The sequence below is a fragment of the Nycticebus coucang genome, chromosome 3 (assembly GCF_027406575.1).
Source record: "Nycticebus coucang isolate mNycCou1 chromosome 3, mNycCou1.pri, whole genome shotgun sequence".
Classification (NCBI taxonomy): Eukaryota; Metazoa; Chordata; class Mammalia; order Primates; family Lorisidae; genus Nycticebus; species Nycticebus coucang.
In genome coordinates this window covers 113364042-113391055 of record NC_069782.1, presented here as the reverse complement: position 1 = coordinate 113391055, position 27014 = coordinate 113364042, and the positions used below count along the sequence as shown (strand labels likewise).

The following is a 27014-nucleotide window of genomic DNA, read 5'->3' as shown; positions in this document are numbered from 1 at the left end:
TCCATCACATCTCTAGTTATTATTTATATAGTCAAGAACTATTTGTTGTCATAGTAGACAATTGAGAAGCTTAGTCCGATTAGAAAGCATACACTATATCAGATTGTAAAACCTGGAAAGTAAGGCCTGTGTTTTGTCATTGTTATGTGGCCTGCATGGTCTAACACGTTAAATGTTTTCTTAAATTGTACCGCATGATGATAAATGATTTGTATTTAAGATGAAACCATCTTACATAGATAATTTGTTAAATGTTTGGAATGTTGGATTCACACTTACTACTTAGTTGGTACATTGAAACATTTAAATTAATTCCTCACTTTAAAATAAAGTTTATGCTAATTTGTCTTCCTTTTTATATTTGCTTTACTGGCAAATTAATGCTAGAAGTATTATGGCATCCACATTCGATAAATGTTGAATTAGATTAGAATTGCTACTACTACTACCCTACCCTCATGTATCCACTTAAATAAAATGAATCACTCTATTTTATTCCCATAAGTTAAATAGTAGATTTTAAGCAATTAAAAATCATAATAAAAAACAACTGCAAGTCGTAATGATTAAGAACAATTTCTTAAAGTTAATAGTTTTTCCTAAAATGTTCAATACTAGGAACATAACGACTCTGATACTATTTCATAATTCTATTGGTTATCTGGAAATATCTTGCAGATTCTTTTTTTAATTAAATCATGACTGTGTATATTAATGCACTTATGGCGCACAATATTATCATTAATTTCCTCTGTGTTCCTCTGCCTCATTCTAATTTTAGATAATGGCCAGTTCTATAGACAAGTAGTATTTAAGAACAAAAGGATTATCTGACATAAGCACTTAATCTGATTTTACTAAAAGGTTTATATGTAGTTATTCACTTAAAAAATTTCAAGAGAAAAATAGTTTGGGAAAATACGTGATAGTGTGTTCACAACAAGGAATTCACAGGAATACAATATAATTTAAAAAATATTTGGAAAATAAATTATTAAGTATATTGGGATGAGAACATACAGCCGTTTTTCTCAGACTTTGCTCTGCAGGGATTTTACTTAGTGATATTCACAGACACTGTGTCTTCCAAGTAGCTAGGTAGCAAGAGAGATACAATCTTTAGAGGTTTCATTTCAACAGTTTTCTTATTTAGCTTTGACGTTGATTTAATTAGCCTTTGCATGATTTTAATTGCTTGTATCTAAAACTTACATTTTGTGAGTGTGTTTGGCTGAAAGGTTAATAATGAATTAAGAAAATAACTGCATGTAACTACTGCCTCAGCAAACTAACATTCAGATTACTGTAATACATGTATCTAATACTTGATTTTTAGCTAAGTGTTCTAATGAAGAAAATGACAACACTGATATTTTTACTACTACAGACTTTTCCTGGTATCCGTGGGGGATTGATTCCAGGTTCCCCCTATCCTGGACCTGGACAGATACCAAAATTCAGGATTTTCAAATTCCTTATATAAAATAATCAAGTTTTTGAGTGTAACCTACACACATCCTCTCTTACATTTTAAATTAGCTCTAAATTACTTATAATATCTAATGTGTTATAAATGCTGTGCAAAGGTTGTTATATTGTATTGTTGAGGAAATAATGATAAGAAAAAGAAGTTTGTAGAGTTTCAGTACAGACACGTGTCCATTTTTCTCCTGAGTATTTTCAATCTGCAGTTTGGAGAATCTAGGGATGTGAAGCCTGGATATGCAGGCCCACCCATTTGGTGAGGAGATAATCAAAAGAGTAATATTCCAAATATTAATTAAATTTGGCTTTAAGTTCATTTCAACATTTTTCTTCCAAGGAGAAATTATAAACTAAATATTTCTGTAAAGAACAATTGTAAAAATAGGAGTTAAGAGTGCAGTATTGTTAATTTTCATTGGTATTGCCAGTATTTTGTTAGAAGCCTTGCAAAGGAATGATTAAGCCTTTTAGCTCAGTTTCTATTCAGAGAAAAAGATCTTAAAAACCATTTGTGTTTATTAAACCCCAGATCTTTCCACAGAGCAGTGCAATAGAGGACCTATAAGGATTAACAAAACCACTCTAGTTGTAATCAGGCAATAAAAATTTAAACTCAAAGGTTGGAACCAGTGGAAGGACTCAATACCAGTTAATATCATACGTATACGGTGAGACCTTATACAGGTAGCTGACACTCTTAGGTAAAGTTTCTGATCTATTATTTAATAGGAACCATACAAAACCAATTAGACTAAATGAGGAGATACATACAAAACACTAACTCTGGGATGGCTTTACTATTTCAAATATGTCTCAGGGACTCCTGGCTGTCAAGATAGCAGGGAGAAAATATTAGTAACATTATTGTTGGTATTATTATCATTGGAAAAAAGAAGAATAGTAATACCTGGGATTTAAAAAAAAACTAGCACTGAATTATAAAAACATTTTTATATCAAATAACACAGTGCATAATGCATATATTGTTACTGCAAATATAATATTTAGATATTAATGATTATTAGAAACCATATGAAGTACTGTGCCTAATTGTATGTCCATACTACAAATTTACAGAAAACTCATTTTAAAAAGTAAACTGTGGCTGAGCCTGGTAGTTTATGCCTGAAATCCAAGCGGTTTGACAAGATAGGGATGACTCGAAGCCGGGAGTTTGAGAGCAGCCTGGGCAATATAGTGTGACTCTGTCTCTATTTAAAAAAATAAACAATTGGCGAGTGGGGTGGCATGTGCCTGCAGTCCTAGCTTCTGGGGAGAGTGAAAAAATCAGATCACTTGAGCTGTGACTGGGCCACTGCACTCCAGCCCGTGAGATGGAGTGAGAGACCTTGTCTAAACAAAAAAGGAAGAAACAGAGAGAGAGAGAGAAGGAAAAGATATTTAAAAAATCTTAAAAAGTTAAGATTTGGGAAAAACAGACATTATTCAACATTGGTGTAAGAATATTCTGCTGATATTTCAACACTGATAACAATTATTTTAGCATAAATTTTAGAACCATATCTGAGAAAAAATCATCATGGGACAGGCCATTAAAGGACCTCTGAATAATTTGACGTATAGTTAAAAATAAAAGTACAGTTTAAGCACAAAACTGCTTTTATTTTAATAAAAAACAACAATGCTAGATACATTTTGTAAAAATAAATAAATCACAAACAGAAAAAAAGCAAGCCAGGAAATAAGAAATATGTCTTGGAAATACATTTTACTGAGTGCTTGAAGAGATATCCAGCCTATTGTTACTAATGCCACAGAGTAGTCTTAAATTGTCTTGCCTAAACAAGACATGCAGACACACAAATACAACAGAAAATAACAAGAAGTTCTTCCTTCTTTAATACAAAGGAGCTGTATCTGAAAGGTTAGAGAAGAATTCATTGAGGAAAAATTAACAACCCAATTATGGTTTATTATATTTTATGGAAGGAACGGAAGACGCAGTATTCTCTTTTAAAGACGTTATTTACATCAGTGCCTGGACTAGCTGCTTTGTTTATAATATTTCTTTAAAATATTTCAACCAATCCATGAAATAAATACTGTCATTTCTGTTTTTCTGATAAAGAAACTGAGACTCAAAGAGATTAACTAACTAGTTAACTATTCCATGAAAGAGTGAGACTTTCTTCTCAGTCATGGTTAAAATTCATGCCAAGGTTTTCCTTTCTACCAAAAAAAATTTTTAATAATAACAAAGTTAACATCAACATCTATTAGATGCTAAAGAGCACTTTTCTCCATCTTCTGGAATTCAGACAAACACATAATAGACCTTGAAGAAAGGACTGTTGAATAGAAGGGTACGTCTATTTGCAGGAGCAGACAAGTACTAGCTCAGTCTCCTCTCCTCTCCTCTCTTTGGGTATCATCCTAACAGCTATTAGTACGAATGAGTTAAAGAATTTGTAAATGTCTATGGCAATGTTGAAGGAGGAGAAAAAATTTCATTTCAAATAACATGCTGAATAATTTTATAGCCCTTCAGAGAGAAGCCTATATAACTTAATGCAAAAATACATCCTGTATGTAAATGAGCATCAAATTACTTCGCTATTTATTGCATCTTTAATGAATCACTACAGAATTCATTGTCTTGTTTCAGCAGTAATTGCTTAAAAAAACACAAATGTACTACCTATTATCTTACAGTCCGTAGGCCAGAATGAGTCTAATCGGGCCAAAATTAAGATGTGGGCAAATCTATGTTCCTTTCTTGAATCTCTGGGGCTGTAACTGTTTTCTTGTCTTCCATTTTCTAGAAGCTGCCCACCTGCACCCTCTGGCTGTTAGTGCCCTTCCATCTTTAGACCTGGTGATACCCTGGGGAGTCTTTTATGGTACATTACTCTGACTGTCCAGCCTTCTTCTTTCACTTTATAAGGATATTTGTAGTTGCACAGAGCCCTCTCCTAATCCTTAATTTAATCACATCTGGGAAGTCCCTTTTTCCATGTAAGATAATATCATCACGGATTCCGCAGTTTAGAGCAGGTACATCTATCTCTTAGGGAAGGGGGGCATCATTTTGCCCACACCAGGTGTTATTATTGGTTTTTTTTTTTAATGTTAAGTTCCAAGAAGACACTATGTTTAAGCAGCAACGTTTTAGTGTTCCCACATGACAAATTTAGGAAAAACAAAATTCTGTTTAGTGTAAATATGGGAGTGACTGTATCTCTTTTTCGTTTACAAACAATATCACTGGCAGTGAGCAGTAATGGTAATAATAACTGATGATACTTGAGATGTTTCTGTGTGTTATTTTCATTTAACCCCATAACTGTATTGCAAGTATTATTATCTACATTTTATCAAAGAAGATCATGAGGCATAGAGAGATTAAACATGTCTAAAATTGTACTACTAGTAAGAGGCATAAGTCTAATTCAGACCTACTTCTAACAACATATATGTGTAACCATTTTACCTACGGCTTTCAATTCCAGTAATTTTTTAATCTGAAGTAACCCTTAGTCATTCTAAAATTTGTGATTTATAGGGGTGAGATTATTTATGTCAATAGCAAAAACAAATTGTATTTAGATATTAGGTAGTTAGGTATATTTATATGCTAAGAGCACAACAAAAACTAGTATTTCACTGAGAAATTTCTAAAGCCTTGTAAGTTTTTATAATCCTTCATAAAAAGGAAAAAAGGGTATTAGTATTTACAGGGTAAAACTGAGGAGCTGAATTTAACCTCTTTCTGAACAAGGTTTAAAAATTTTTACAAAGATTGTGGACTATATTTCCATTAAACAGCCTGCCCCAAGGATCCCAGATTAAGAATGATTTAGGGCCGGCCACAGTGGCTCAAGCCTGTAATCCTAGCACTTGGGAGGCCGAGGTCGGTATATTGCCTGAGCTCACAGGTTCAAGACCTCATGTCTAAAAATAGCCAGGCATGGTGGTGGGCGTCTGTCATCCCAGCTACTTGAGAGGCTGAGGCAAGAGAACTGCTTGAACCCAAAAGTTTGAGGTTGCTGTGAAGGATGATGCCATGGCACTCTACCGAGGGCGACAAAGTGAGACTCTGTATCACAGACACACACACAAAAGAATGACTGCTTCTTTCAAATGCCATTTGTGAAACAAACTAGATTTTCTGTAATATGGAAAAAGGTAAATAAATTATGTATTTACATGTAGAATATTGAGTAGTCATTAAATTGATGTTTTGAAAAATGTCTAATGACATAAAAAATAGTTTAGATACATTACTAAGAAGAAAGATGAAAAGTGCAAGATTTTAAACAGTATATGCATGATCATAATTTGTTTTTTTGCCTCTGTGCACGTGTATTTTCACAGTACAAAATAATTAAAAGAAATATACAGATTTAAAAACATAAAAATTATCACATTTTAGATTATTGCAATTTTTTGCTTTACTCGTTTTCTCTAATCTCATACTGATAGGTACTAGGTTTCTAATTAAAAATAGTTAATGTCAATGTTATAATTGAAGAAAAGAGAAAACAGAAATTATGAAGCATAAGCCAAACAAACGAGAAAGATCTTGAAATACCTTTCCTAAAATATCATGTCTGCCATATAAAGACCCTGGGGAAATACCATGTGAATCTTTACTTTTTCTGCATCAACAAACCTTGGCTCCTGCCAGTAAAGCATACATTTCCCCCGCCTAAAATAAAATGAGAATTTCCTTGTATGTTCATTTGTTTGCAAGAGGACATATCCCTGGACATGTATGATTTGCTTGTAAAGATTCAACCAAGAGCAATCAATAACGAAAGAAGTGGCCTTGCAAAGCACAATCTAATTATTCTTTTTCGGTGTATCTTTTCTTTGTTCATTAGTCCTATGATACACAGCATTAAATAATTTGATTTTTTCAGAAATTTTAAAGGCAATATAAGGTGAAGCAAGTTAACTACAAATACTTAGTATAATGAACATGCTAAATTTAGCTTTTGGAAGGCACTTAATATTTGTCAAGAGGGATTCGTATTTCTTGCAATTTGTCATTAAATACAAGCATTATCTTTAATCTTCTCTCCAAATTCTGATTAAAAAAAAAGTTTTTGAAGCAATACAAATTGGCAAACTTCCAGCAGTTCAAGTGATCATCTACTTACTTTTTGAGCACCAGTCATGGTAAAATGGAAATTAAATTTTTATGACGGAAAGTAAAATCTAGCAATGCAACTTTGAAGTAATATGCCACCCCTCTACAATGGCCCTCATACTGCCTACCCAAGCACTTCATTCAGTCACACCTGTGTCCTCATATAAGGTTTCTGTTTGTTTGTTTGTTTGTTTTGCTGCCTAATATCCCTTCATCCTTTATTTTGGCCACAGACATCCATTTTTTTCTCTCTTGGGGCTACTGTTACCTCCACATTCCATGTGTTCTTAGTAGGACTGTCAATTAGGGTACTTTCCACTCTACCCTGACCAACAATACATGACTCAACCCAGGCTAATCTGATTCCCTTTCCCACAGAGACTGAAGAGTTTGAACTGCTTGCCACTTGCTTGAATGGCATTGACCCAGCTGTCTTGAGGCACTAACTGAGAGATAATCTCTACTGAAGTTTCATCGCTTCTCGGCCTTTTGGCTAAGATCAAGTGTCGTATCTACTTAAGTTTCTAAGATAGATGAAGATTGTTTTTTGTCTTTCTTTAGACCCTATTCAACTTTTCCTTTGATTGTACGAGGCACCAAATATTCTTCTGATATATCTCCTCTAATGTAAGTCAGTTAGAGGTAGTGTTTGTTATTTCCAACCAGGTGATAATTCCAAGAACATTTGGGAATGATCAGTTTAGCTGACACCAGAGAACAGAGACCACACCACCTTACCTATAGAAAAAGCAGCTTTCCCTTCCCAAGGTACCAAAAGATATTATAAAATGAAAATTTTCTCTTTGTCCTGCATAATTAAATCTACAGTTTAATCATGATGGATGTTTACATTATTTTGGCCATTCTTTGGGGGGGGAGGTCTGTATTTTTGTACACACATTATCTGATTATCAATCAAAATGGGGGTATTCAAATCTGAAGACCCCAAGAGATGATCTGACTTCCTTTCTACATGTAAACAGTTATACCATTGGTTTTACAGAAAACTTACAAGGAAATATGAGAAATTTCTGTATACAGTAGTCTGGAGAAGGGGAAGAAGCATTTTTTTTGTGTGTGTGTGTGTGTGTGTGTGAGATTGCTATATTTTGGAACTGGGGCTCAGACACATCTCAGCTAGTAGTAATAATGTCTTTTATTTATTACTTTTTATGTTCTAATGTCAAATACTGTGTAGGCACCTTTTTGCTTAAAAATTTCAAGCACTTTGTCAGGTGCAGACACACATACCGTATTAGAAAATTAAGAATTCTATAGTTTAGAGGAGTTAGTAAAGATCAGGGATAGGTATAAACCAAGCCTGTCTGATACCAAAGTCAAGATTCTTAAACAATTTATAATGCAAAATGTTTAGATATCACCTCTTCTCTGTTATTATAGTAAGGTAACTTTGAATGGGAATAACTTCTTGTTAAATCATCTGAGTTACATAATTTTCCCTCATAGTTTTTGTTGTTGTTGTTTGTTCCTTTGTTTCTTAGAAAATTTTGCTTTACTGGATGTCCTTTAAAATATCTAGGAGTTGTTGTGAATAAAACTGAGCCACTGGACTGGTTAGGGTATCTAACTTTTTCATGCCTTTTAATAAAATACAAATAGCAATCTTTGTCAAGAAGTCTTAATGGCAAGCATGTGCTGTAAATAAATAACAGATTTTTACCGGTTGTGACAGCATTTAAAATAATGATTTCTGTTAAATTACTATCTGTAATTATTTTTAAGATATTACATGGGGGACTAATTAGGTACAATATATCAAGAGGGATAATAATAGGAAGAAAGATTGATTAATTGAACTTAACCAAAGTTCCTGGGAATAAAAAAATGAATTAGATTTGGAGAAATTGACTCTTCAACTTGTGTTTTGAATAATGATTAAAAAGAATAACAAGCTAAATTTGTGTTTCTTATCTCTGAAATGTAAAATTCTCAGTTTCTGCTTTTGCATTGATATCATGTATAAATTAAATTGAAATGCATTCCTTATAAAAGTGTAAATGTCAACAAAATCAGCATGTTCAAGAATAAATCAAAGTTTATAATTATCTACTGTGCAGATAAAACAGAGAAATCCTCCGCCTGCTCAATTTACCTATTTTCAAACCTTTAAAAAATTTATTTGGCACTGTCCATAGCTAGTGTGTGGCCCCACTAAGTGCTACCCAACATATTTTCTTTAGTCCTACATTTTCCTGACTATCTGCAACATTTGTTGTTTTCGCCGTTCTATACTTTTCCTGACACCCTTCTCTCCTTTGGCTAATAGGCCATCCCTGTATCAATGTTACTCTTCTTCCCTGGGCTTTTCAGTGACTGTCCTTTTTTCTCCCTTCATAAATGGAAGAGTATTTCTGAATTTTAATCTTTTGCTTTTATCTCTGGCCAATCTCTCAGAGAGACAAAGTCAGATAGGCTGTGGAGCTATAGAAGTGCAATTTTACTCTCTTAACAGTTTTCAGGGGTCCTCAAACTTTTTAAACAGAGGGCCAGTTCACTGTCCCTCAGACCATTGGAGGGCCAGACTATAGTTAAAAAAAACAAAACAAACAAACAAAAAAAACTGTGAACAAATTTCTATGCACACTGCACATGTCTTATTTTGAAGTAAAAAAAACAAAACGGGAACAGATACAATCACACCACCACATGTGACCCGTAGGCTGTAGTTTGAGGACACCCGAACTAGGTCATTGGATTTGCATTAGCTCCGTGGATCCAAACAGCACTTCCCCCATAGAAGCTGCTGAGCTTCACTGGCTTCCTTCTTTTATTTATTTATTTTTTTTTTTCTTGGGACAGAGTCTCACTCTGTTGTCCTGGGTAGAGTGCAGTGGTGTCATAGCTCACAGTAACCTCAAACTCTTGTGTTCAAGCAATCCTCTTGCTTCAGCGTCCTAAGTAGCTACAGGCACCCTCGACAACACCATGCTATTTCTTTAGAGATGGGGGACTCACTCTTGTACAGGCTGGTCTTGAACTCCTGAACTCAAGCAATCCATCTGTCTCACCCTCCCGGGCTGTTAGGGTTACAGGGGTAGCTCCCTTCTTTTAAAGAGATTATTGTCTTGATCAGGAAGTCCCCATTGTTACAAAGTCAAGGAATGTTTCCTTACTCTCCTTTCCATTTTCCCTTTAAATATGGAGAGTAGTGCTATTTCTGGTCCCTGATTTGGGGCCCTTTCTATGGTGTGTTCAGGTATCTGAAAATTAAGTTCTTTTCTCTATGGATTATGTGGGCTCAAAAGATATTTTTTCCTTTGATGCTTTTTTGATTATTTTTATCAATTAAACTTCATTGTACATTTATACCATGTGAGGCTATTGACCCTAAACATAACAATCCTCTAACTTCACTAAATCTACATGACTTTTTCAAAATGTATATGTCAGTGTTGAATATCCTTTGGAAGTCTAGCTTATTTCCAAACTAAGTTTCTAGATATGATTCATGTCATTTAAGATCAAAAGTATAAAATTATTCTTGATTTACTCCTTTTTCTTTATGTGCAGTCATCAAGTCCTATCAACTTTTCTTTTTCTTATGTGCCACATTTTTCCGCCTGACTTGATCAATAGAGCTCAGGCATGGTCTATTCATTCTATCTGTCTCTAAATTATTCTATATGCTGTGTTGTTTTTTTTCCACATTACTTCTCTATCACAACCAAGTCTACATGAGATTATTCTCTGTACAGTATTCAACAATACAAAATCACACAGAGGACATGGTATCTATCCAGATTTCCAATTTCTATTTCCACTATCTTAATTCAGTAGATTTGGGGAAAGAGAACATACAAATATGCATTTCTAAACAATCACCTCAAGTGACTATCATCAAGTAGCTCAAAAACACATTTTGAAAAACATTACTTTATGATGTTTCTTGTACTTACCTACCTAATTTCCATTTTGTTACCACTATAGCACTCATTGTCCTTTGAAGCACCTTAAACATTCTCACCCCTATGTTTTCCCTTCTGTCAATAATTCTCTCCCCAAATCTTTTCTCCATCCTGCTTCCACCTACCCTAAACAGACTGGATTAATGTAAACAACGCTGGTTACTGCTTCAAGTAAAGTTTCCATCTATAGTCAAGAAGTTATATAGTTCACTGACAAGCTATTCTCTTCCATCTGAAATCTTGAATCTCTCTCTCATGTATCAATTAGCCATTTATTTCTCCATGCTATTGCTTGTTTTTACGATATGTCATATCTTCTCCACAAGAATATAAATTTCTTGAAGATTATGATATCATCTTGTAGCTGCTTATCCCCTTACAACACTTGAAAAAAAGTTAATCACTAGCAAGTTTGCAGTATATGTTTGGTAATTTAACAATTTCTTCATGATTCCTGTGGCATGAAAATGATACTTTGGGAGTCATATGACAGAAACAGAATCATATTAGATGCGTCTCATAAATAAAAAGAGTATCAGTATGGCAAATATAATAATAACTTTAAAAAGTACTATTCTCTTTCAAAGTTTACACAAATACATGTGTGTTTCATAACCATAACAACTGCCTGGTTTATTTTGTTCTTATGAATATCTCAGCATAAAAAAGAATCTCTCCAACATGTCCATTAATATAATTTAGGATATTATTATTTTAAAAATATATAACTTAATCTTATATATTAAATATATATATTTAATATTAAATATAATATGTAATATATATTATATAATATAATAATTAAATATGATTAATATTATAATTTAATATTAAATATGGTCCAGTTTTTATGTTTCTTATATCAATTATTGTACACCTACATAATTGGAATTCATCCAAGACTAATAGCAATTAAAAGAAACTGGAAAGCTTTACCAACCCATGTTAAGTAATCAGATAGTAGGTGATATTTTATTTTAGGCTCAAAAAATCATAATACTACTCACATTTGCTCTGTATGCATATATACTACTTTTTTCTTGGAATGTACTAGATTCTGTTATTTGGCCAGGTATATAGTATTTTTTCATCACTTCATATGCTTAATCTGTGAAATTGAAATGTTTTTGTAAATCGGATAGAGTTCGCAATTCTCTGAGAAGAATTCTGAATTATGGTGCTATTAATTAGTTGTCCCTAATTATTAGAGAAATGCAAATCAAAACCACCTTGAGATATCATCTAACCCTAAATAGAATTGCCCACATCACAAAATCTGAAAACTGCAGATGATGGCGCAGATGTGGAGGGAAAGGAACACTTGTACACTTCTGGTGGGACTGCAAACTAATACAACTTTTTGGAAGGAAGTATGGAGAACTCTCAAAGAACTCAAGCTAGACCTCCCATTTGATCCTGCAATCCCATTACTGGGCATCTACCCAGAAGGAAAAAAGAATCCTTTTACCATAAGGATACTTACACTAGACTATTTATTGCAGCTCAATTTATAATCACCAAAATGTGGAAACAGCCTAAATGCCCACCAACCCAGGAATGGATTAACAAGCTGTAGTATACCATGGAATACTATTCAGCCATTAAAAAAGTGGAGTCTTTACTTCCTTTGTATTAACTTGGATGGAAGTGGAACACATTATTCGTAGTAAAGTGTCACAAGAATGGAGTAGTAAGAATCCTATATGCTCAATTCTTGTATGAGGACAATTGATGACCTAGTACATGATGGGGGGTGGGTGAAGGGGAGAGAAGAGAGATGGCAGGAGGGAGGGGGTGGGGTGAGTGATGGTGTGTGACCCACCTTTTGGGGATGAGACACAATTATAAGAGGGACTTTACCTAACAAATGCAATCAATGTAACCTGGTTCTTTGTACACTCAATGAATCCCCAACAATAAAAAAATATGCATACATTTTGGCCATAGTCACAAGATAGGATCAATTATAATATGATATTTTGTATAAAGTAAATGTCTAAAAGATAAGATTGAATAGAACAGTAGACATCATGGCAGCCCTTCTTTGATAGAAGACATTAGAGCATGGCATTAATCATAATCTACTAAAAAAGGCTGTACTTCTCAGGCAAAGAAGTAGACATTATTTCTTGAAAAATTAGATCTTTCCATCTCCATCCTAAATTCTATATTATTCTTTCCTTCAAGATTTATCTCAAATTTCATCTTCTCTGGGACTAGTCACTCACCATCTGTGTTCCTATGATAGAATCTGGGGCAAGACCAAATTAAATCATATCATAATGCTTTGAGGAAAACTCACAGGCCACATGTATGTGTTCCCATGTGTTAGGGCCAATGGATGATTATGAAAAGTCTCAAAAAATGAGAGGAATTTGAAACTGAGACTCCTAGAATAATTAGGAGTTGATCTAAAAACAATGAAAGACAGTCAAAAAAGAAAGAACAGTATACGCAAAGACACGAAGGTATAGATACTCCTTGAGATTAAGGGAAAATAACTCAATCTATAGGGAAATTAAGAACAGCAGTGACATAGGATGCGGCTAGCAGAACTGAGAAGTCTTTGAAGTAGAGACAATAAAACCTTCTGAAGGTTCAAGCCTATTTATAGTCCTCAGTATGGTACTTTCCCTAATATTTCCTTTTATTATATAAACATAATGCCGAATGCATTTTGTCTAAGTAATGAGAATCTTTTTTCTTCAGTAATCAATCAGTAAATTCAGCTGTTAAAGCTGATCGAAATAAAATATTTTACTAATATTTTACTAAGAAAACCATGTTCACTATCTATTTCCCATAAGAAGTTAAAATAAATAAAAACCAATCTGATAGCTGCACTAAGTTTTTAGCAAATTATTAAAAAAACAATTACGGGTGGCGCCTGTGGCTCAGTGAGTAGGGAACTGGCCCCATATACTGAGGGTGGCAGGTTCGAACCCGGTGCTGGCCAAACTGCAACAACAACAACAACAAAAGACCATTACTGTATAGTGAAGACCTGACATTGATTATATAACAACAGAGAATGGATGGCCAAAGACTGCACACATAATCAATAATGAAGAATTAATATAATTTAGCAGAAAGTTCTGATTTTCCCTATATTTACAATCGCGAAAATGTATTTTATGCTTAGGTTACTCATTAGTTGTTTCAGTTTCCCATTACCTGAAATGTCAATATTCATGTAATATATATGATTTAATTTATTTAAGGTTTCATTTGTAATTAAAAGGGCTTAGCTTGCCTCTATTGAAAAAGAAGTTTTTCTAAAGAAAGAGGCATAGAAATTTTATTGTGTTGTCTTGGGGCCTCATTATTAATCAAAAATGATTGGTGAACTTTCTGAAAATATAAAACTTTGAGATTCAGTGATGGTCTCCATTTTTAATACCAATTAAAATTTAGACTGAAAAGTCTTAGAAAAAATTAAATTATTAATGATGTTAATTGCAAAGAAGTTCAGAAGAATAAAGAAAACTATTTCTTTTGATCAGACCTGGGCTCAGTCTTACTTATAAGTAAGGAGAACCATTTTACGAATTCTTAGATGCTTACATACTTAAATTTTAATTGCTTATGGAGAGAATATAAAATATTGTATTTCTCATGAAACATAATTTTTTGTTCATATTATATGTGCAAAAATATACATTATAATCTCTACTTTAATTTAGAAAGTTTGATCACCCACCATGGCCATCAGTTCAGCAAACCAATTCTGGGATAAGTGGAAGGGCATTGTTTCCAAGTATTTGGTTTCAGGAATTTATTAATTCTATAACCATTTTAAAATCACATTTTCAATAAAATCTATTGTATAATGCCATTGTTTTCCTGCACAGATCATTTAATGCCATGAATCTCCTGGAATCCATTTTTGTTACATTGAAAATATAATTTTTCAACTATATACTTATATAAGATACCTAAAATTTTTGAGCCCAAAATACCATAAATAACATTATGGTATTGATTTCATACATGTGTTCAAGTTTTAAAGTAGCAAATTATAAATAGAGTTTCTAAAACTGTGGTCATATATTTATAGCATAAATATAAGGCCCTGTGCACATCTGGATTTTATAACTGAAAAAATAACATGTGCCACACTATAAATTATTCCCCAAGTTCTGTGAGGAATACTGTGTAAGTCAGTCAATCATGAGTAAAGAGTCATTATCATTGTTTGTCACAGACCTTCTGTTTAAAACAAGAAAGCCAAAAAAAAAAGAAAGAAAAGAAATGTGTTACAAGCTTGTGCCATACCCTAAAGCAAAACCATAAAATGAAATCAGAACATTTCAGTTGTTTTATTACCAGTTTAAGGTTTATCTTAATTGTCCTGTTGTTTATTCCTGATTGAAAGTCTACTTATTGAATCAAAACACACTGACATATTTATAGAAAGCAATGGTTTTCTTTTCTCCACATTTATAGATAATTATAATTTTACCATAAAGTGAAAATTGCCACTTCAATTATGGAATTACATAAATCAAACTAAGCTATAAAGTTGCATGTTGTTGCTTTTGATCTACATAAAAATAAAACAATAAAAATTACTTTGTAGTAGAAATATTGATGTGCATTTGTATAGAGGTTCTCCTGGACATAGTCCTTTAAAGTTTCTTTAGAATCAAATAACGTTGTATTCTGAAAACCCAGGAAAGATTAAACTGGTCTGGAAAGAGAGAGAATATTGGCAGGAACAAAGGGGACTTATAATTTTGAAATAATGCATTAAAACAGTAATGCATTACATTTGTCTTTCCTTTATAAAATGAAGATAATTGATCAAAAATCATGGTCAACGTGGGAACAGAAAGCCTGTGGCTCAGTGAGCAGGGCGCCGGCCCCATATACCGAGGGTGGCGGGTTCAAACCCAGCCCCGGCCAAACTGCAACCAAAAAATAGCCGGGCATTGTGGCGGGTGTCTGTAGTCCCAGCTGCTTGGGAGGCTGAGGCAAGAGAATCCCGTAAGCCCAAGAGTTAGAGGTTGCTGTGAGCTGTATGACACCACGGCACTCTACCCGAGGGCGGTACAGTGAGACTCTGTCTCTACAAAAAAAAATATATATATATATATCTGACAAAATGGTATTAGCAGGAGAAACATAAAAACTAGGAAATCGACTGGATTAGAGAGTTTGCAGTGAAAGAGGAAGAAGAAATGAACACCTAATTTCTGGCTGTAATGGAAGAAAGGGGATTCTTCAAGGCTTTTCAGAGTCTTTGCTAGGACTTACCTAGGACTGTGAAGTCACTAGGATGCACTCTACGGTGAAAACAGTGCACTGGCTCCATCTGCAGTAATGACTACCTGAATTACTCTACTGAAAAGTCTACAAATCTATGTTGGGGAGGTGGGGGCGCGCACTACTGGTGCTCAGTGGAAGTCAGCTAGCACGTGGGATGTGTGAGTGGTACCCAACCTGCGTGTTTGCATACTTTTAGACTGATAATTCAAAAATCTTCACCATATGCCTTACCTTTCTAAATACCCTCATACGCCGGACAAATCTTTATTTTTATCAAATATATTCATGTGCCACACATTTTAGGTGATTGCATACATCAATAAAGATAATGGGCCAAAACCCCTACTTATAATTTAAATCCATTATAATTATTTCCATTATATTCTACCATCCAATCACACTAAAATGTTGTGGTTAACATGGAGAATAGAATCTAAGTATCTGTCTTTTTTTTTGCTCTTTTATTATCCCTTTATTTGGTAATTTGGGATAGTCTTGTTCTTGCTATTGAATAAAAGCTCATAATTTAAACAAATAGTTAATAAAGGACTTGAAAATGGTAATTAAAAAGTTAAAAAAATTCTAGTTTACTATATTCATCAATTCTTCAGCTTTCATTTAAAGTTGAAATGTTTTTTCCTTTCCCAGCTTAAACATGTTAGTGGATGTTCTGCCTTTAAGGAAGAGGTTATTAAAAATGTTCTCTCTGTCTCTCTCTCAATGAAACACATTGTCCTCTATTCACTAACAGCTGATTATTACAACCCAGACTACCATTATCTGACCTTAGAGACTGTGGATACACATGAGTACATATGTTGGTTTTTATCCTCTGCTCCTGGCTCATAACTCCCGTAGCTCTTGTTTTCATATAATATCGGAAGGCTTTAGTCCTCAGAAACAAGGGTCAGAAAACAGAATCTCTCTCTTAGACACCCTCTTGATCGCCTTTCACCCGCCCACTTTTCTACCCACGGCAGTACTCCCATCTTCCCCCACATTTTCCATAAAGAAATTCTGTGACCTTCCTTGCCTGATTGTGGGTCATAAGACCTCCATTCAGGAAGGGGACTAGTTTCATCTCTGGAAAAAGAAAAACTGCAGAGAAAATCCAATCAGAATCTGAGCCAGCAGAACCACACAGGCTTATCTTGCCTTCCCTACTTGGTCTATTAATACAAGATCATACTCTCTCTGCCCAATTACATGTCCACACATTTTTCATGGTTTGACAATGTGTAGCCAATGAAGTCTCTGTAGAAGGTCCAGGGAGGTAGGTATGAAGAACTTTCCAGACAGCTGAATAAGTGGATTCACCTGGAGGGTGGCAAGCACCTTCCTACATTCCTTGATCTGTGTACCTCTTAATTTGTATCTTTTGTAAAATCTTGGATAATAAACCAGGAAGACTAAGTTTCCCTGAATTCTGTGAGTTGCTCTAACAAATTAAATGAACATGAGGAGAGGGTTGTTGGAACCCCAATTTATAGACAGAAGCACAGGTAACATGGACTGAAGCTTGAAATTGGCATTGAAAATGGAGTTGGGGAAGTCTTGTGGGACTGAGACTCAACCTGTGCCATAGAGGATGCCAAAAAACATGTATACACAGTTTAAGAAAGAAAAGAACCATATTAAAATTGTAAAACTCAAATATATAACGATAACAAAAGATAAATACAAGTCCCATTTGAGCACCTCTTGGAATTGCAGAAATCAAATGTGACTTGAGTATTACAAATTTAATATAGAGTTTTCATTTCATAAATGTATATACATTTTTTGTCACCCTCCAGAGTTCCAAGTGTTGATGCCAGAGTCGAACTGATTGGAGAACAGCCAGCTAGTGTCCGCTGGGAGTTCTTGCTTGCTTGTTGATGGAGAGCAAAGTGCCCACACATTTGGTCTCAGAAGTCTTCTGTGTTGATCATTGTGAGTGAGAAAATACAAAAAAACACTTTGAGTTTGTTTTTTCCACGGAAAGATCGGTAAAGTAGGCACGAAACTTCTATTTAAATAGTAATTGCTGTTACATGGTTTATTACTCTTTGGGTCATACCTGTGTTTAAAACACTGACCAGGGGAAAACTTTGAGCAGGATATGCACTCCTGCAGCATACTAAATTTTATTTCAATTATTCCAGCTGTCATTTTAGTAGGAACTCAGCTGCGCCATCACTTCTTCAGGTGATCCTACTAACCAGGATGTTAAGAAAATTAGCATGGATATAGTCTCAAATCTGGACCTTGGGGAACAGTTATAGGTTCTTTACCTATGTAATTTGAGGACCACAAGCATGTCTAGTTACAGCTATAATTATCCCCTATGTTCCAGCCATGGTAATAGCTTATTGCTCTACCTTTTTTCCTGTAGATTTATCTAATAGGCATTAAATAGAAATTCACTTTGCCCTGCAACCAATAGGGACACTTGTCTTTTTTACAGTATTAACCAACATTGAACTTGAGAACGAAAGATATATATTCCCATAACCCTCCTTTTGTGGGGAAAGGGAATTCAAGTACAACTTTACAATTTTTTTTTCCAAAGGAATACTTCACACAGAATCTTTTCTAAATTTCCATTCACTGGGCCACTTTTAATTTCTCTTGAGAGTAGGGGCTTTTTGAGGGTAATCTCTTCATTTTTAATATCTTTGATAGTGTGTATTTATATCTTGCACTTCAGTGTGTATTTATATCTTGCACTTCTCTTTGTAATTGTAGGTCTGTTGTATCTTGGTACTTAGTCAAAATTTCCAATTTAACAGTAACTTTTCATCATTTCTGACATCTACTTAATGTGTATGGGTTTGCACTTTCAAAATTATGGAACTCGTTCTTCAGGATACAGCTACAATGCACAATCTTCTCTGATCTCAGCTAGGGCAGTGCCTGTGGCTCAAAGGGGTAGGGTGCCGGTCCCATGTGCCGGAGGTGGTGGGTTCAAACCCAGCCCCGGCCAAAAACTGCAAAAAAAAAAAAACACCATGTAAAGCATTCGGACAATCTTCTCTGATCCTCATGTCACCCTTTACTCCCCTGGACTAGGTGGCACTGTTTTCTACCACAAGCCGCCGCTCTTCTGACAGCCTTGACTTGACATTGTCTCTATTTGTGCATCTGTCAGGTCTTGAGCCAAGGGGTTTTGAAAACATGAACTTTGTTTCTTTATTTCTGTGTCCTGAAAACTTCTCACAGTGCCTGGCATAATATAAATACTTCATAAATAACTACCAAGGCTGTGGAAGGTATAGCAACCACAACAAAACAAAACAATATAAAAACAAAACCAAAAAAATAACAAACCAAACATTTCTGCAGTAATTAGGGTCATGGTCTGCTTAGAATTTATTGTCTACAGAAAAACAAAAAAAGAGATATTATATCTGTGACTTATTGGGTTATAATTTTTGTTTTTACTACTTTTGACAGTGGGCTAATGAAATAGTGGCAAAAATACTTAAAGTTTTTCTTTCTACATACTTTTTAATTATGGGAAAAATTTGCTTTTTAAAAATGCTTTCTGTTAGTTTGGGTAATTATCTTCATTCATTAATATCGTCTTCATTAATTTGTTAGATTATATATTTATTACATTTCCTATTACATCCAAAAAATTAATGAAGTTTAAAAGAAAAGCTAGTAGTGGTTAAGAAAGGGAAAATATATAATCTAGAAACCCTGGATGAAAAATCTAAAGCACTCGAGTGGAAACTTATTCCTAAACTTGGTAACACAGTGTGAAAATCTGAGGGGAACTACACAGCTCTTGAATTCATGAACTGTAAAAAAAGTTCCACTGATTCAATAAGCGTTGTGAATATCTTTGGATTGGAATTCATATACAGGGATTCTGGGAAGATGATTAATGTGGGAACGTAGTTTTTGAATATTCCTGGTTCCCCATTCCTAACAAACAGGTGGCAACTAGGAGAGTGCTGGGAGTCCGCATACCATGGATCTTTTGGGGCCTCCTAAGCATCTTGCTGAATGTACCGAAGTTGAAAGTCCTGATTATTTTTTCATATAGGATGCATGACTGCTTAAGGAGCTGACAAGGCTGAACAATGAGATGTTTTGCAAGAATGCCTTGCAAGAATCTCTTTTGACCAAGATTTGCTTCTTGCTTATTATAAGAGTGGCAGAATCTTTAAGCTCAGAGCTCTGCTGTAATTTGCTTTTTTCACTTACAGTGTTATTTACCTGGCTCTTCACTTTGCCTGTGAAGTTTGGAGCTTGGGGATCTGCCTTTCTATGCTTATTGCTGTGCTGCTGCTATTGCTAATACTTTCCTTGTGAGTAATAAGGGCCTTTGTCTCTGACTCAAACATCTTTTGTCAGCATCCAAGGACTCAGAACCATACACAATTATGAATTTGTGGGACTTTCTCTGCTTCTAGTTTCCTCTTCATCATCAAATTTCTTTAAATAAGATTAAATCCTCATATCAATCAAAAAGCTCACTGATTATACAACTAATTAAACCAACAAGCTCATCACAAATTATTAGCAAGATAGGGAAAGGACAGACAGAAACGAGAGCTATACCATAAGTAAATGTGATGACAACTGTTTTTAAGGAAGTTCAGAGAAAGCCAAAGATTTCCGTTGGCTCAAAAAGCCAGTGAACCTCAAACTTATCAACAGGTACAAAATAAAAAACTTTACTATGTTAATATAAAAGAAAAACCAGGGCAAAATCCCTCATTAAGAAGAAAGAAGAGAATCCTGAGAGCAGATTATATATATAGCACAGGACAGGTGTAATAAGGGCAAAGAAAAGATATTTTTTTGCAATTAAAGTGGGATTCTGCAGAAAACAAGCAGATTTCTAAAAGTAGGGAGATAAATTTGTTACTTTCATTAAAATAATTAAAACAGACATTCTAGAGCTATGGATTAGAAAAGCTATAATGACCCCCACCTTTTTTCTTTTTTTAAGAGTAAAGGAACTTATTTTACATAAAGATGAAAAATACAAAAGAATTGCAGTGAATACCCCAGAAGTAAAAAGAGACTAATGAGAAAAATGACTTAAAAAAAAAATGAAGACTTTTTAAAAATATGCAATCTGTCTCATATTTTAAAACTGGCTAAAATAACTTACGAGGTGGGGGAGAAAGCTATTGAAAGAATTAGGATTAGAATTAGAAAGGCTTAAAAATGTAATGGCTGAATAAAGGAGATTTGAAAAAAATCTACAAAGAAAAATGGTAAATATTTAGAAATAAGTGAAGCATAATTCCAGAAATGAAAATATGAGAAACTAAGAATGCATTAATGTATTAATGCATTAAGGCTTTAGGAGAATAAATCTAAAAGGGAGAATAATTGATACTAAGGAGATTATGGAGAAGGTGATAGAAAAGATATGGGAAGATTCATCAGTTGCGTAATAGGAATCTCCTATATTAAAAAACAAATTAATCAAACAGAAAAAATAATAAAATCTAGAATTCAAGAAAATTTCACAACAAATGAGACATAATACATATAATAACAAATACACGCATAAATGACCCAGATTGGTAACATGATGAAATATTTTCATAAAAATATTCGAACTTAAAGAAGAAAAGGTAAATTCTCTAGAAATTCCGAAATACGACCAGTTTGTCATTATATATTTTTGACGGTAATACTTCATTAAATAAGAAAGTGGAGTGAAATATTTACGTCAAAGGCAGAAAATGAGCCAGGTCTTTTATGTCCAGCCAAATTGGTATTCAGTTATCATCCTCAGATAAGCTTTTATTAATGCACAAGATCAAGGAAATAATTCCTGTGATCCTACTTTGAGGAGTCTACTCGGGAATAAGCTACAGATAACTAAATGACTGATTGTCTTAGTCAAATTAACAGGAATAAACAATATTATGTTTAATTCAATGATGAAGCAGAAGCATTCTTCACAGTGGGAAAGATAGAAACAGTAGCCAAAAAAGGAAAAGGCTAAGTGTGTCATGTAAAGTAAAGGTAAGCATTTGAACAAGGTGGGAAACAACGAACGGCCCCTTGGTCAAATCCAGGCCATAACCTGTTGTCACAGTAAATCAAGTTTTATTGGGGCATAGCCACACCCTTTTGTTTACACACAGTCTCTCACTGCTGTTCAGCTACAGCAGAGTCAAGTACTTACCCCTGGGGACATATGACACATAAAATAAAAAATATTCATTATCTTTGCATTCTCCTTAGCATATGATGGTGAATCAACTTCTTATTTTGAAACCAGTCAGTAAAGGAAAAGCGTCAAACGTTTTTATCCTCTCTTTCCTATAGCAGCTGGACCTCAAGGTAACTGAATATTTGATATGGAAAAGTTTCTCTTTATAAAAACTATTCTGGCTAAAGAATAGAGAAGAAATGCAAAGGAGAAGTGAATGATTCTGGAAAATGATTAACAGGGGTGGCTACCTTCTCTCACAAGAGAGTCAAAAAGACCTGAACAAAATACCACCCATGATTTCTTTGCGTAAAAACAAAAACAAAAGCGACCTGCACCAAATCAAGGCTCCAGATGAAATGATTTACTGGAAACAAAGGAGACACAGAAAAATACAAAATAACCCTGTAGAGATGCAGTTGTCAATCTAAGCTTCAGAAATCTTGTTTCTTGAACAAATGAAGTTCAAGGTGTCTAAAAAGGGATGGTGGTGGTGAGCCTACAGATTAAAAGAGATGTAAAAGACCTATCAGCCAATTACAAAACCTTTCCTGGAATTTTGTGGTAAATAACTGTTTAATATGAATACTGACTGAATATTTGTTGGTACTGAAGAATTTGCATCAATTTGGGGGGAATGTTGAGGGTATTATAATTAAGCTGTAAAGTTATTATCTTTAAGAGATACATATAGAAATATTTACAGAAGGAAAGTTTTGACTCTGACCTGCTTCAGAATAATGCAGGGACAAGGGAAATCTCTTTCCCAGGACATGATAGTGTTGAGTTGGGTGGCTTATAAACAGTGGTTCATTATAAGACTGTCTTTGATTTTTATATGTTTGAAATGTTCCTTACTAAAAGTTAAAATATTTAGAGTATTTCTAGTATTGAATTAACTCTAAAATTTTCTATTTTCATTATTAATTTGCATTTAAATACTAAATCCTGTTACAGCATGGTTGTGAAATTTATCTTGAATGTGGTTTATTTATTTATTCATTTTATTTTAGTTTTTATAATTTAAAGGGTTTATTCTGAGCCAAATTTGAGCACCATAGCCTAGAGCCATGCCCAAGAGGCCTTGAGACAAGTGGACTTGCTGTGGTGGGGTTATAGTTTGGTTTTATGCTTTGCAATGAGGCAGGAATTTCAGGTAGAGACATAAATGAATACATGGAAGGCACATATTGGTTTAGTCTAAAAAAGTGGAACATTTCAAAGGGGGATTTTAAAGTGATTTAATTAACACATTTTTGGGTAATGAAATCACAATAAAATACTTCTTTAATGAATTAAACTGCTGGTTTTTATTACCTCCATTCAAATAATATGTGGTAGATCTAAAGACCATCAGGGAGCTAATTCTGAAGTAGAGATGAAGCTTTAGATAACTAATCAACTAACCTTCATTTGCAAAATGGTATTATTATTTTCATAGTTAATGGACTGGGTATTGATTATGGTCATTCACATTAATTAATGAAATGGGTTTGAAATACATGGGTTTGCCTTAAGAGGCAAAGGTTATCATGAAATGTTAATAACAGTATTCAAAGTGTCAGGCATTAAACAAACTGATATTTAACTTTTAGATTTCCTGCGTTTCTGAGAAGATAGTTTATGAGTTCATTAACTGGTCTCGCCTCTACACACATCCTGGGGTACAGACAGGTATCCACGTGTGCACTGGATAAACTTTTATTAGTCTTAGATTTGCTTTACATTATAGTAATGGGGGCTAGTTGTATTATATTCAAATATAAGAACTGAAATGTATCTCTATTCCTAGGAATGTCAGGTTCTGCCACCTAAATACTTAAAACCGATTGTCTATTTGTTTCAAACAAAGTTTATAGCAATAGTTTTCAGTGTATTGTTCTTATTCATTTAAATTTACAGTAAGATAGGTAACATTATGTAATTTAGAGCTACTCTAAACTTTTGACTTCGACTATCGGCAATTCAATTTACAATTTGAAGCATTTTCTTTCTGTATTTAAATAAAAAATAATAATTGCCTAGTGTTGAATGACATTAAAAACTCAATGTACTGGTCGGCTATATATTAAACAATTTAATTATAAAAGTGAAATATAATTATTAAGGACACATTAATTCTTTTAATTTAATTAATTAATTAATTTTATTATTAAATCATAGCTGTGCACATTAATGTGATCATGGGGCACCAGTAAATTCTTTTAATTTTAAAGACACACTATATAATCTGATTTTCAAATGATTTGTTTGTACCTTCATAAGCAACTGGGCAGTCATCTACATTAAATCAGTAAATAAGGATTGCTTTAAATGGAAAAAGGGGATTCATTTTTATGATCATCATTTGCTCCCATTTTATTCTCTTTTCTCTCACACTGCCTGCACTGTCTTGAGCTGACCCTCCTTCTCTCCCTTTTTTTTTTTCCTTCTTCCCTCTTCTAAACATGCTAAATGATGGAGGGCTGTGATGTGATGACCAAGGAAAATCTCACGGTGAATGTTTCAGATCCTGTTGCCCACTTCACATTCTGCTAAGCCTCTAATCTATTAACAGCTACATTAAATCTAGTTTTGTTTTGTTTTTTTATTAAATCGTAGCTGTGTACATTAATGTGATTATGGGGCACCATACACTGGTTTTATAGACTGTTTGACACTTTTTCATCACACTGGTTAACATAGCTTTCCTGGCATTTTCTTAGTTATTGTGGTAAGACATGTACAATCTACATTTACTAAGTTTCACATGTGCCCTTGTAAGATGCACCACAGGTGTAATCCCACCAATCTCCCTCCCTCTGCCCCCCTCCCTTTCCCACTTCCCCCTATTCTTAGGTTATAACTGGTTATTGCTTTCATGTGAAAGCCATAAATTAGTTTCATAGTAGGGCTGAGTACATTGGATACTTTTTCTTCCATTCTTGAGATACTTTACTAAGAAGAATATATTCCAGCTCCATCCATGTAAACATGAAAGAGGTAAAGAATCCATCTTTCTTTAAGGCTGCATAATATTCCATGGTGTACATATACCACAATTTATTAATCCATTCGTGGATTGATGGGCACTTGGGCTTTTTCCATAACTTAGCAATTATGAATAGGGCTGTGTTCTATGAAGCAAACATCACCCTGATCCCCAAACCAGGAAAAGAACCAACAAAAAAAGAAAATTATAGATTAATATCACTAATGAATATAGATGCAAAAGTATTCAACAAGATCCTAATAAACAGAATCCAGCAACACATCAAACAAATTATACATCACGACCAAGTTGGTTTTATCCCAGGGTCTCAAGGCTGGTTCAATATCCATAAATCTATAAGTATAATTCAGCACATAAACAAAGTAAAAAACAAAGACCATATGATTCTCTCAATTGATGCAGAAAAAGCTTTTGATTATATACAGCATCCCTTCATGATCAGAACACTTAAGAAAATTTGTATAGAAGGGACATTTCTTAAACTCATAGAGGCCATCTACAGCAAACCCACAGCCAATATCATATTGAATGGAGTTAAATTGAAATCATTTCCACTCAGTTCAGGAACCAGACAAGGCTGCCCATTGTCTCTACTGCTCTTTAACATTGTAATGGAAGTTTTAGCCACTGCAATTAGGGAAGAAAAGGCGATCAAGGGTATCCTCTACAGGGTCAGAAGAGATCAAACTTTCGCTCTTTGCAGATGATATGATTATATATCTGGAAAACACCAGGGATTCTACTACAAAACTCTTAGAATTAATCAAGGAATACAGCAGCATCTCAGGTTACAAAATCAACATTCGTAAATTGGTAGCCTTTTTATATACCAACAATAGTCAAGCTGAAAAAACAGTTAAGAAATCTAGTTTTCTTGAATCTTTTGTAGTGTAAAAAATTTGCCATCATTAAAAGAAAAAAAAATGAATTGCTTAAGTGCAAAATACTATTACCTCAATAGATAGAAAAAATGGTATTTATCCCATTGTTGGTAAAATCTTTTAAAATCTGTGTTGGCCACTTCACAAATTGGTTTTTGCTTACTTTGCTATGTGGGTGAGCTATATTATGCTGAAATGTTGAAGAAATATTTTAGAGAAAAAAAAATGTGGGCTTAAAACTCTGACTACATTTACTATATTTTTTTAAATTTCATAATCTTTACTTGTCTTTGTAGAATGGGATAATACATTCCCATTACAATACATTCAAATTACAATATATAAGTACAAGAAGCCACACACAACTCAGGAAAAGCTTTGCAATTATCCATTAACAATATATATTTCTGAGGTTTATCCAGAGCCTCACTGTGGGATTAAGAATAGATTTATTACTTAATATACACATATAATGGTGATATTTTAGCAATGGTGTACGTAAAATTTGAAGATGGTGTTTGAATGCCTTGACATTTCAGGAGTATGAGATCACTCCCTGCACTGTCATACATCAGCTGTTAAAGTGAGTGAGCTATCATCTGGTTCCAAGTATTAATGACCTTCCTATGTTTTCCACTGAGATTGTTATTTTACACATATGTATTTCATTAGAAATCAGCAGAAACACCAGAAACGCCTTTTAAAGCCCGTCAGTAGTAATAACTTACTCTTTGAAGGAACTCGGAGATTGGCAAGGACCACCTCTAGGGAATCAGCTTGGACTCGAAGTACATAGCTTGTCCTGGTCTCATAATCCAGAGGGGCATTCACGTAGATGACGCCGGTGACATTATTAATTCCAAACTCATCTAGAATTTAAAATATAATAGTTTGGTTATTTTCTTTATTCTATAAGGAAAGAAATTCTCTTTAAAAAAACACATATTTGTATCTAGAATAATGCATAAAAATGACACACTGCTGGCTTTTGAAAACAATTTTCCAATTCTTGAAATTATCAACATTAGTATTTCCCTAATGCTGCCTTGATTGCAGTTTTTCTGTGTTTTGTTTGGCTTTGGTATTCTCCTGGAAATTAATGTTTCTATGGTCAATTACTTTTTGGATACACTGAATAAAATATCCCTCATCATATACTCATACGGTCTTCTACCATACT

The 27014-nt window shown here is 34.0% G+C and overlaps 1 protein-coding gene and 1 pseudogene across 1 annotated transcript in view; one reads left to right on the top strand and one right to left on the bottom strand.

Annotated features, from left to right (window-relative positions):
- The window catches only part of LOC128581091 (protocadherin-15-like), a 724065-nt gene that overhangs the window by 87932 nt on the left and 609119 nt on the right, over nt 1–27014 (bottom strand). Inside the window, exon 26 of the mRNA XM_053583500.1 lies at nt 26563–26703. Coding sequence (XP_053439475.1) covers nt 26563–26703 — 141 coding nt within the window. The remainder of the gene's footprint in view (nt 1–26562; nt 26704–27014) is intronic.
- Nucleotides 7072–7166, top strand: LOC128582966 (uncharacterized; annotated as a pseudogene).